This window comes from Anolis sagrei, chromosome 6 (genome assembly GCF_037176765.1).
Source record: "Anolis sagrei isolate rAnoSag1 chromosome 6, rAnoSag1.mat, whole genome shotgun sequence".
NCBI lineage: Eukaryota > Metazoa > Chordata > Lepidosauria > Squamata > Dactyloidae > Anolis > Anolis sagrei.
Window position 1 is genome coordinate 106937258 of NC_090026.1, and position 12381 is coordinate 106949638.

Genomic DNA, 12381 nt, shown 5'->3' on the forward strand with positions numbered 1-12381 from the left:
CATAGGTTGATCCAAGTGAATGAAAATGCATCATCTTTACATTAGTCTGTTGCAGCAAAAATATCAAACTCCTGTGGCACATTAATGACTGGTGGAGAATGTATCTTACTTTGGCATAGGCTTTCATGGATACATTCTACTTTGTGAAATGTATGAGGTTTTTTTTTTCTTCATTGCTAGTTTTAAAGATACCTGAAAATGGCAAGACTCCAGAACACCTCCATGCCATGAGTTCACAGCCAAGATTGGGGAATCAAAACAGAATGAAAACCTCTGGAGCGCTCCATGGGAAGGAGTCTCACATGAACCAGCTCAGACTGGAAGGCCTAGAGCAGTGATGGGCAACCTTTTGAGCTTGATGTGTCAAAATTTGCCAAAAACCTGAGCATAACTTGGGTGGAGTGTCACTTTGAGAAAAAAGCAATAATTTTGCAATATTTATAGTTTAAATAAGAAAAATGTATAATCCATGCTGAGTTATGGAGTGAACAATGCTCAAACGTGCAGATGTTAAATTTGTAGGAGCTCCTGGTGACGCAGTGGGTTAAAGCACTGAGCTGCTGAGCTTGTTGATCGAAAGGTCGCAGGTTCGATTCCGGGGAGCAGCGTGAGCTTCCGCTGTCAGCCCTAGCCTTTGCCAACCTAGCAGTTCGAAAACAAGCAAATGTGAGTAGATCAATAGGTACCGCTCCGGTGGGAAGGTAATGGCGCTCCATGCAGTCATGCCGGCCACATGACCTTGGAGGTGTCTACGGACAACGCTGGCTCTTCGGCTTAGAAATGGAGATGAGCACCACACCCCAGAGTCAGACATGACTGGACTTAATGTCAGGGGACTACCTTTACCTTTACTTTTACTTTACAAATTTAAGGATGGAATTAGATTGGCTCTTATAAGGTGTATTTCTCTATATGTGGCCGTATGTGTCTGCGTGTCATCAAAAATAGCCATGCGTGTCAGTGCTGACACACGTGTCATAGGTTCACCATCAGGGGCCTAGAGGATGCTGCTAAGATTCTGCAATCACCATATTATTGCAGGCCTGTAACCAGAACATTGGTCTCATTATGATAAAGGTAGCCAGTGAGTCCAGTGGGATCAATGGACAGTGGCCTGGTCTCCATGGTTAGAGGCCCCTATTACAGCCTAACATTATATATGTATATCAACATACATACCCAAAGAGATCTTAAATAATGTGTATTACAGTAGCAGTGCACACAAGTATCCTGAGAAATTCCTCCCCATTTTTAATATGTGCCACTGAGAAACTTAAGAGTCCATGAATAGGGAAATATTTATTTATTTATTTATTTATTTATTTATTTACTTCATTTGTATACCGCTATTCTCAGCCCTTAGGTGACTCATAGCAGTTAACAACAATCAAGCAAAGCAAAACAAAGCAAAGCAATCAAAGCAAAAATTCAAAGTCTGTTCTCAAAAAGTTTTCTATGATCTTGGTGAAGGTAACATCAGCAACCTCTTTCTTATCATCATGACAAGCTGTGCATAGATCAGGACAAATACTGTGAGTGCTGATAGAGGATGAAACTGTAGTGGAGCGAAATGTAGTTGGTTGTTTGCATTAATGCTGAGTCCTTATGCAATGTAGAGCAATGCAACTATGTGCTATGTATTTTGCAGGTGTAAACTGCAATCTTTGATTGGGTCTTACTGTATATTTTATTTATTTATTTATTTGATGCACTTATTAACCGCCATTCTCAGCCCTTACGGGCGACTCATGGCGGTGTACAGTACACATAAAAAGACAGTTACAAAGGCCAGTATCAACAACATATAACTATACGAGAAATACAAACTACATAAAAATCCGCTTCGTCTCTTAGTAGAATCATAGCCAGTCTCATCTTCCTTATACCATTCCAGTTCTCATTACCGTAATGTTGTTGCTTAGCACTTAATTAAATGCCCTCTCGAACAGCCAGGTCTTTAGGCTTTTTCGAAAGGACATGAGGGAGGGCGCCTGTCTGATGTGTGCCGGGAGAGTGTTCCACAGCCGGGGGGCCACCACCGAGAAGGCCCTCTCCCTCGTCCCTCGTCTGATAGTGTTCCATGATTGGTGCTGAACTAGCTGGTCAAACTATTATTCTCCATCAAGATTGTGAGGATTTTTATTTATTTATTTATTTATTTATTTATTTCATGTCAGGAGCAACTTGAGAAACTGCAAATCACTTCTGGTGTGAGAGAATTGGTCATCTGCAAGGACGTTGCCCAGGCGATGCCATGATATATTTTGATGTTTTACCATCCTTATGGGTCCCTGCATGGGGAGATGGAGCTGAAAAGGGAGCTCATCCATGCTCTCCCAGGATTCGAATCTCTGACCTGTCGGTCTTCAGTCCTGCTGGCACAAGGGTTTAACCCATTGCGCCACCTGGGATGAGGGAAAGGAGATTTCCCTTTGGAAGTTCAACTGAGTCCATAACTCAGTTGGGCAATATTGGAAGTTGTAGTCCATGAACATAGTCTTCCCAAGTTCTAAAATAAGTTGTACATAAAATCCTTTGTCAAGGTGTGTTTAAAGTGGTAAATTAGATTACATCTTTTTGATAAAAGACAATCATGTTTATATTTAGAGTGGGTCCTTAGGTGATAATCTACCCTTCATTTAATTTCCCCTTCATAGAACACTGACGGCAGAGGAGTCCTATAAAAGTTCTCTTTGAATGTCACCTCCTTTGAATATATATCATTGTTATTCTGTATCTTTATGATCCATGTCCATTTCCCCTGTCTCTACATTATTTAGTCTTATTTCAGTGAGCAATGGATTCAAAATTTGTTTTATGTCCTATATTTCTTTTTTATTACCAAACATTTTATTTGACTTTCCGGATAGGATAAAAATGTTTATCAGAACAAGGAAGCCAAAAAAACCACCAGTTTCTATAGAATGATTTGCTCAAATAACCACTTGGAATGCAATACTTATCTTTTTTTTTCTCATGAGGAGCCCCCGGTAGCACAGTGGGTTAAACCCCTGCGCCGGTAGGACTGAAGACCGACAGGTCGCAGATTCGAATCCGGGGAGAGGCAGATGAGCTCCCTCTATCAGCTCCAGCTCCTCATGCGGGGACATGAGAGAAGCCTCCCACAAGGATGATAAAAACATCAAATCATCCGGGCGTCCCCTGGGCAACGTCCTTGAAGACGGCCAATTCTCTCACAACAGAAGCGACTTGTCGCGCCTGACACGACAAAAAAAAATTCCATACTCACTCTATGCTTTTAGATAGGCCATTCTTGCTTGCTGGCCTAAACAGTGGGGAGATTTCCTCAACATGTGTCAAAATGATTTGGCTCTGTGTACCTTAAAGCTTTGTTTGAGTCAATAGAAGACTCCATTAACGGTTTTGATTCTAGTAGCAAAATGCCTGGGGCCAGCTCTGACTGCAGGATGACAGACACCAAGTTTCAAAACTGCTTTTTTTGTGTGTGTCAGGAGCGACTTGAGAAACTGCAAGTCACTTCTGGTGTGAGAGAATTGGCCGTCTACAAGGACATTGCCCAGAGGATGCCTGGATGTTTTACCATCCTGTGGGAGGCTTCTCTCATGTCCCTGCATGGGGAGCTAGAGCTGACAGAGGGAGCTCGAGCTGACAGAGGGAGCTCAACCCGCTCTCCCAGATTCAAACTGCTGATGTATTGGTCAGCAGTCCTGCCGGCACAAAGGTTTAACCCACTGCATCACGGGGCTAAACCCTTTGGGGAAAATCAGGGGCGGCTCGTCCATTACGTGAAGTAAGCGGTCACAGAACACTTTTTTTGCCAGGGGCGGAGAGGTGCCTCAGTAAATGCCCCTCGACTGCCACTTGAGGAGCGCCCTCAGCTCACAACAGCCCTAGCAGTCCGGGGGGGAGCCTCGGCTTTCTTGCCTCGCTGCCAGGCAATCCTCTTCCCAAAGGGGCCGGGCCCTTGAACCTCGCCTAACCCCTCTCGTTCCTGCTCCACCCGGCCACCAAGTGCGGGAGCAGAGCCGGCGCTCAATTGTTCTCCACATTCGATCCCTTCCCCATGACTGGCTCCCTTTCCCGATCCACCGCTGCTCCTGGCCCGCTTCGGGTCCGGAGGCATGTCTGAAGACCGCAGCATGCGCACCAAAAGTCGCCTATTCTCCTGACTTTCTCTTCAGCCATTGGGACCAAGAGAGAGAGAGAGAGAGAGAGCCCCTCCGGCTGGAGGTATCTCCCACCTCCACTCCCTCCTTTGTTTTTGCGCCTACCTTCAGGAAAGGGTGGGCATCCCCACCTCTGTCTCTCGGACCCAAAGTGGGCCAGGCAAGGGAGCAAGTGCGGCAAGTGTAGTTACTGGGATGTATAGTTCACCTACAATCAAAGAGAATTCTGAACTCCACCAATGATGGAATTGAACCAAATATGGCACACAGAACTCGCACGACAAACAGAAAATATATATCAATGATTGGTTGGGGGGGGGGGGGGCGCCAAAATACTGTTTGCTTACCTTTGAAAATTACCTAGGGCCGCCTCTGGGGAAAATAGAACCCTGTTATTTGCATATATGCAATTCAGTGCATATCATCATCATCATCATCAGCCTTTTCCTTTATATAGTACAGTGGTTCTCAACCTGTGGATCCCCAGGTGTTTTGGACTACAACTTCCAGAAATCCCAGCCAATTTGCCAGCTGTTAGGATTTCTAACAAAACATCTGGGGAGCCACAACTTGAGAACCCCTGATCTAATGTATCTGAAGGCAATGTTCAGTTGTGTATTTTTTACATCACAAGCTTTGCTATCCAGTTTTTGAAATGTCATCGTAACAATAAATATTATTATACATACTGCCATGCATCTGGAATCTAACAAGGGCAATGAAGACTTATCCTAGTTCACAACTGAATTGTATTCCAGTCTGCAGAATGCTTCCCATCTATTAAAACCTGAGTATGGACAATAAAGTAGTCTAAGCAGGTACAAGCTGTCTTTAAAAACGAGTGGGATTGAATAACATCTGTTGGAAGCAGTAAATCACACGTGTGATGGTGTATAATGGGTAAACAAATCAAAAAGGGCATTCTTTGATTTAATTAAAGTATTGATTTAGCTGTCCTTTTGGTTTCAGCTGGAGAGGATTCTGGAGTGTGCCCTGCTGTTACTGACTTCGTGTGTAAGAACAAGCAGTGCATCGAGTCTCACCTTGTCTGTGATTACAAGCCTGACTGCAAAGACTGGTCAGATGAAGCTGATTGCAGTAAGTACTTCTATATCTACATTCATGTAAGTTGCATTTTGAAAGGGGAAAAATTAGGTGCTCAACTACAGCTTCTTAAAGCTATTTGGGAAAATGTAATGATGAGTACATGTTCCTTTGTAGTCCCCTTTGTGTTCAAGTTTCAACACCTCCTTATTTCTAGAGAATTGGATAAATCCAATTTTACCTTGTACCCTGTCAACATTTTCCAAAACATATTGCCATTTCTGGGCCAATCCTCAGCATGCTTACTCAAAAAACTCTTACAGGCAAATGTGAATACTCTTTTCATCTCACATTTCAGCAAAAAACAAAAAATGATCCATTCTTAAACAGATTATCAAAATAGAAAAATGTAACTGATTTTAATGTTAAGAGAAGAACCAAACAGCTTAAAGTGAATACAGATTGTGACAGGAAAAGTCAGAAAATAATCATAAGGCCTCAATGAGGAAAAGTTACATATCTTAATCACAGAAAATGTTACCTTCTAGTGATTTTACATATACAAAGCATTCTGAGCCATATTTCACAAACCTTTGACACCTTCTGTTGATCAGATAAAAAGAACACATGAATAAGATACAAAAGAACATGTATGAGTTTTTGCTCTGTACTGATGAATTTGTATGGCTGTGCCAGTCTTTTGTTGCTTAGTTGCTCCCATTACATGTTTTTTTAAATAGAAAATACATATGAGGATTGTTTAACTGTTTGAAGTGGAACTCTGAGTTTCCAAACCTGAATCTGTTGACACTACATTAAGCCCAATCTACTGTCTAACTCTGGGTGCATCTCCAGACATAAGCAAACTTTGTCCTTCCAGGTGTTTTGGACTACAACTCCCACAATTCCTAACAGCCTGCCAATTTAGGAATTGTGGGATCATAGAATCATAGAGTTGGAAGAGGCCTTGTGGGCCATCCAGTCCAACTACCCACAAAGAAGAAAGACAATTGTGCTCATAGCAATTGAAGTTCAAAATACCTGGAGGGCTAAAGTTTGCCCATGCATGATCTACACTGTTGAATTAATGCAGTCTGACATCATATTAACTGACATGACTCAGTACTATGGAATCATGGGTGCTGAAGTTTTACAAGGTCTTTAGCCTTATCTGCCAAAAGGTGCTGGTGTCCCACCAAACAACAAATCCCAGGGTTTTAAATGGAACACACACAATCACACAACAGTCTAAGCCAGTGGTTCTCAAACCACTCTTTGTTTATTTTATTTTATTTTATTTTATCTTATTTTATATCTGCTCCTTTCCACAGAGCTAGCCAGCCCTGCCCTTTTTGGTACTAATGTTGGAAAGTGGTCCCTGTTCAAAGGGGTCCCTGGTCAAGTGGGCCCTGGTCAAAAAAAGGATGGGAACCAGTGGTCTAAGCGGTAGTTCAGTTGTTATACACAAGAGAAAGAAATCCTTGGTTGCTTTTTGGAAGTGAGAAATCCAATCAAGACTGCTGTTTCTTCTCTTATAGACTAAAGTGGCAACATTTTCATCATTAAGGAAAATCCCCATTTGCAGATGGGTGGATGGTTACCAATATGAAGAGGCTTTATCCCTCTCAGCAAAATTTGCAGCTCTATCCGACCTCCTTTTCAGTCAACATACCGATTGTTTGTTACTAAGCTAATCAATGTGGAACTTGGGTTAGCTCCATCATAGTTAGGAACAAAGAAATCATTCCTTCTGTTCTGCGGAAATTATTTTCCTTATAACAAAAACACAGATCACAAGTGAGGCCATAGCTCAAACTACTTGTTAACACTTTGTATAGAACAAAACATTTTTACTTGAGTCTGCATTCATCCAACATGTTTTGCCATTAAATATTTGCTCCTCAGGGACCCAATTAGCTTGAATGATTACATTGCTTTCCTTCTTTGTTTGAGATAAGAGAGTTCTATTGAAACTGAAGCAAATGCATATATAAGAGGGAAAAGGTTCATTATAGGCAACATAAAACAAAAGAGTTTTATCATATAACTTAGAAATGGTGACCTACTACTCTCTGTGTGTGTAGACAAATACATGCCTGGGTAGCTAATGCAAGCTACCTTGTTGAATCCTCCACCATGAAAATATTTGCCATGTGCTGTATTTATTTATACATGTGTGGATAAACACTTGAACTTGCATCTTACATTTCTAGTGTCTGAACAACATTTACCGCTGATAACAACCCAAGATAATAAAATAGCTGAACAATAACCACCAGTGGCACAAAAAATGGAGATTAACACCATCTTGATAAAACATGACCAATTTTGAAAAAGAAAAAGTGTCTATGCAAAGCATGGGCAAACCTTGGCCCTCCTGGTATTTTGGACTTCAACTCCCACAATTCCTAACAGCCAGTAGGCTGTTAGGAATTGTGGGAGTTGAAGTCCAAAACACTTAGAGGGCCGAAGTTTGCCCAAGGCCTGGTCTATGCTAAATATACTAAGCAGTCCTGCTAATGTATTTATTATCCTAATATTATGAGAAAGATAACTAAGAATGCATGTACACTGTAGAATTAACACAGTTTGTTCCCACTTTAACTGTCATGGTTCAATGCTGTGGGTTCATGGAAATTATTTGTTGAGGCACTAGCACTCTTTGGCAGAGAAGGCTAAAGTCCTTGTAAGACTGCATTTTCCCTGACAGAATGCTATGGAATTGTATGGAGTTGTAGTTTTACAAGGTCTTTCAGCTCCTCTGTCTAAATATTCAAATGCCTCACCCAGCTACACCTCTCAGGATTCTATAGCATTAAGCAATGGCAGATAAAGTGGCACCAATCTGCATTAATTCTACAGTCTAGATGCACTCTAGTAAGCAAATTTCAACAAAGAGAAAATAAATCTTTCCCACATAACGATTTCATTCTTTGACATGTTTTCCAGCTGCCATAAGTGAACCAATGCATCAATAATCTAATGCTCTGTAATGATCTCTCAGCAAAAAAATAAATAAATATGAAAAGCATGATTCATTCTGTAATGCTATTATAGGACACTGTGCTTTGTAGTGGTTTGTGAAAGCACCCCCTGAAGGACTGCTAATCGCATCTGCTTTCTTTTCTTATACAGACAATGAACAGAGCCATACAGTCCCATCTGTATATCAGTTTGAGCCTCGATAAAGCTGCCCAAACTGTGTAACAAATAGGTTTTCACAAAGAATGAAAAGGAACTGTATAAGCAGACATTAAAAGCAGAAAGCTTGCTTCAATAGGCAATGGGAGTTGTGGCACATATCTCTGATCCTGAGACATTTGAAGCACTCTCAAAGCAATCCTACACGTCTAATCAGAACAAAGTTTCACTGCAGTCAGTGCTCTTTATGTCATAGTAAATACATTAGGATTGTAGCCTTTCTGTCTGAGGGCTCATTACAAGTGTCACTTAATAGCAGATGGGGCCATCCACTTCATCTCCAACCCACCACTTAACACACCACTTATTTTCCTGCTGCACAGGAAAAATGGGATGGCAGCAGCAGCCCATATGGACAGTGGACTGATCTGCATCAGACCTGGTCCTGCTTTCACAGTTTGCCCAAACCAAGGGGTTGCTCCAGAATGTTGGTCAAACTCCAGAGTATCCCTCAACTTTCCTCAATGCAGACTCTACTTGGATTTACCATTGCAATAAGGACTGTAAGTGGCCAAACATCATAAAGCCAGCCAGTGACTACATGGATTGTGTGGGCTATTAAGGCCATATAAAGACACGCCCAGAGACTGAATGCTTATCTCCAGAGCTCAGAAAACTTGCTTTCTAAGATAAATCTGCCACTATACTTTAACCAGCATATGTGAAAAATTACTTTTGAAATTTTATATTATACCCTGGCCCCTGACCTGCCCAGACTGTCTCACTCACTACCTTCTTTATTGTATTTTCAGTATGAGATATGTACCTTTTTAACCCAACTAGGACTCTTAAACCATCTTTCATTTTATGTAACAACTAGCTGTCCCCTGCAATGCATTGCTGTGGCCCAGTCTTTGTATATGAGTTGTGTGTATATATATATATGTGTGTGTGTGTGTGTGTGTGTGTGTGTGTCTATATATGTGGTTTTGTGCATGCATTTTAATGTGGGGTTTGTTTGTTTTTTTGGCTTTTTAAGTCTCTTCCGCTGTGTTTTTCAGTGTTTTTATGAGTGAGGGTCACTTGTTGGCCTGATAGGTGAATTGTGTCCAGATATGGTGTCAAATTGTCCAGTAGTTTTTGAGTTATGTTAATCCCACAAATGAACATTACATTTTTATTTATATAGATTTAAATTCTGAGTTGCTCTTGGTCACATTTCCCCCACTGCTGAAAAGGAAACCCTCAGAGCAGTTTAATATTTTTGATATATTTTAATCATATTATAACATTGCTATGTTGCATTTTTTATTCTCAATTTTGCCCAAAGCTATATGCTAATGAGCAACCATATCAATATTATAAATAAATAAATACCTCTGAGAAGATGTGTATATGATTGTGCTGTAAAAGGAATTTATTTTCCTCTGTGCTGTAAAAGGAATTTCTTTACCTTAGGGGTGATAAGATTTTGTATCTCTTTTCTGCTCAGGGAACAAGTTTATATCATTTTTGACATCTTGGTTTTCTTAGTTAATTGTGGCAGAAATAGTACACAGTCAGACCTCTGTATTCATCAATTCTACATTCACAGTTTCAACTAGGCTTGTACAGGGATTCGGATTGGTTGGTTTCCTTCAGCCAATCCGGCTTGTTTGGTTTGACTAGCCAGCCGTAACAGCAAGGGGTCAGCCATCATGTTTTTTTCAGCCCCAACAGAACAGTTGCTGTCGAGAATGAGCTGCTTTCAGTTACATGTGGAGTGCGGGAGGGAGGCAGCCACTACAAGAAAAAGTGCGAGCGGGGAAAGGCACCACTCCAGGAAGGACAAAGAGAGGGCTTTGTAAAGGAAGCCCTGGGTAGGATAGCTCCAGGATGATCACTCTTCCTTCCCTGGGAAGTGGGAAGCCTCCTTAAAATGCCAACACTGCATTCTGCAGGGAGAGAGCATGCACCCGCCTGCAGCACCTGTCTCCTCTATAGACTGAAAGGAAAGAATCGCAGAAAGAGTGGTATCTTAAGCCCTTTCTTTAAACCCAGGACTCCTCTAGAGAACATAGAATCATTGAGTTGAAAGAGACCTCATGGGCCATCCAGTCCAACCCCATTCTACCGAAAAGCAGGAAAATCCCATTCAAAGCACCCCTGACAGATGGCCATCCAGCCTCTGTTTAAAAGCCTCCAATGAAGGGGTGTCCAGCACATTCTGGAATCTCCTTTCCTGTACTTTGAAGCCATTGTACCACATCCTAGTCTCCAGGACAGCTGAAAACAAGCTTCCTCCTTATGACTTCCCCTCCCATATTTATACATAGCCATCATGTATCCTCTCAGCCTTCTCTTCTTCAGGCTAAACATGCCCAACTCTTTAAGCCACTCCTCATAGGGCTTGTTCTCCAAAGGGAAAGGCTTGCAGAAAGAGTGGTATCTTAAGTCCTTTTTTGAAACTCAGGTCTCCTCTACAGACCAAAGAGAAAGGATAGCAGAAAGAGTGGTATCTTAACTCTGATGTTTTTAATCCAGATCGTAATGAAGAATCTAAGGACAAGCAATGCCATTGCCTAAAACGACAGGAAGAGAAGCACCCCCCCCCCAATTGCCACCAATGGGCTGGATCTAGCCACATTTTCTGGCCAAGAGAAAGGATTGCAGAAAAAGTGGTATCTTAAGCCCTTTCTTTAGACCCAGGTCTCCTCTACAGACCAAAGGAGAAAGGATCACAGAAAGAGTGGGATCCCAACTCTGATGCTTTTAATCCATGTCTTAACGAAGGATATAAGTACAAACAATGTCATTGCCTAAAATAAAAAGAGGCCCTCCTCCTTATTGCCACTAATGGGCTGCATTTTCTGGCTGTGGACTGAAAACGGCTATTTGGCTACCTGTCCATTTTCGGGAGGCACATGAAAACGAATCCGGGGGTCTCCCGAAATTCAACCAGCAGAAATGGATCAAGGTTCGGCCAAAACACATAAGCCTAGTTTCAACCCTCTATGACTTGAAAATCCCAAAAGCAAACCTTGATTTTGCCATTTTATTTAAAGGGCACTATTTTACTAAATTGTTGTATATAATGGGACTGGAGCTTTCACTGATTTTGGTGTCCACAGGGGCCCTGGGACCAAATCTTAGGAGATACATTGGTCCCACTGTATAACTGCTTCTGTGAGACAGTAAAAAGTTTAATGAGAGAAAGAGGCACTGTTCCTTCCAAATGGAGAGTAACATGAAGTTCTTAAAATCAGTAATGTTATTGATGGAAGAGAAACTGCACACAGGCTGAAAGCACATTTACTTTTTTTGAACTGCATTCAATTATGCATAGATTTTATTAATAGCAGGCCTCCTTGTTGATGAACCATCTAGTCAAAAGCCTTGGCATATTGAAATAAAAGCAATTTTAAAGACAAATGGAACAATCCTTTCCCCATCCTTTGAAAACAGACTTGCTTTACATCAAAAAGAAACAAATGGAAAGAAGGTGCAAACAGGCAGCTGACTTGCATCTGCAGTTCATGGATTCTTCTTAAATACCTACTGTATGCAATTCAGGAGAGCTAATGTGATGAAGCTGATAGAGTGTTGAACTAGGGCTTTGGGAGACCAGGGTCCAAATCCTCTTTGACCGTGGAAACTGACTGTGTAACCTTGGACCAGTTGTACTCTCTCATCTTCAGAGGAAGACAAATAGAGTAGACCCACTGAATTAAAGGAAGTTACATACATGCTAACTTGTTATATTTTTGTTCATTCAGTGGTCTACTCCAGCTGGCCAAACAACCAAAATATAAAAACCTATACATATGACGTTGTGGCTCCTAGAGCTGTAGTAACATTTTTGTGCCTGCTTACTTGGTAATGGAAAGAACACTGTTCATTGTGCATCTCCCTCATAGAGGCCTGGCCAGTGTCAACAATCTCATTCAACCAAGAGTAATATTGCATTATTCATTCAGCTGGGAATAGCTTCAACAAATAGTACTGCAATTATGATATTTTATGGTTTTCCATTGGTCTCACATGAGAAATAAATCCCCTTTGCTTCTAC

General features: G+C 41.4%; 1 protein-coding gene across 1 annotated transcript in view; it reads left to right on the forward strand.

Annotated features, from left to right (window-relative positions):
• The window catches only part of MALRD1 (MAM and LDL receptor class A domain containing 1), a 230601-nt gene that overhangs the window by 134455 nt on the left and 83765 nt on the right, over positions 1–12381 (forward strand). The window contains 1 exon segment of the mRNA XM_067470328.1: positions 5118–5246. Within this exon segment, the coding sequence (XP_067326429.1) occupies positions 5118–5246 (129 nt within the window).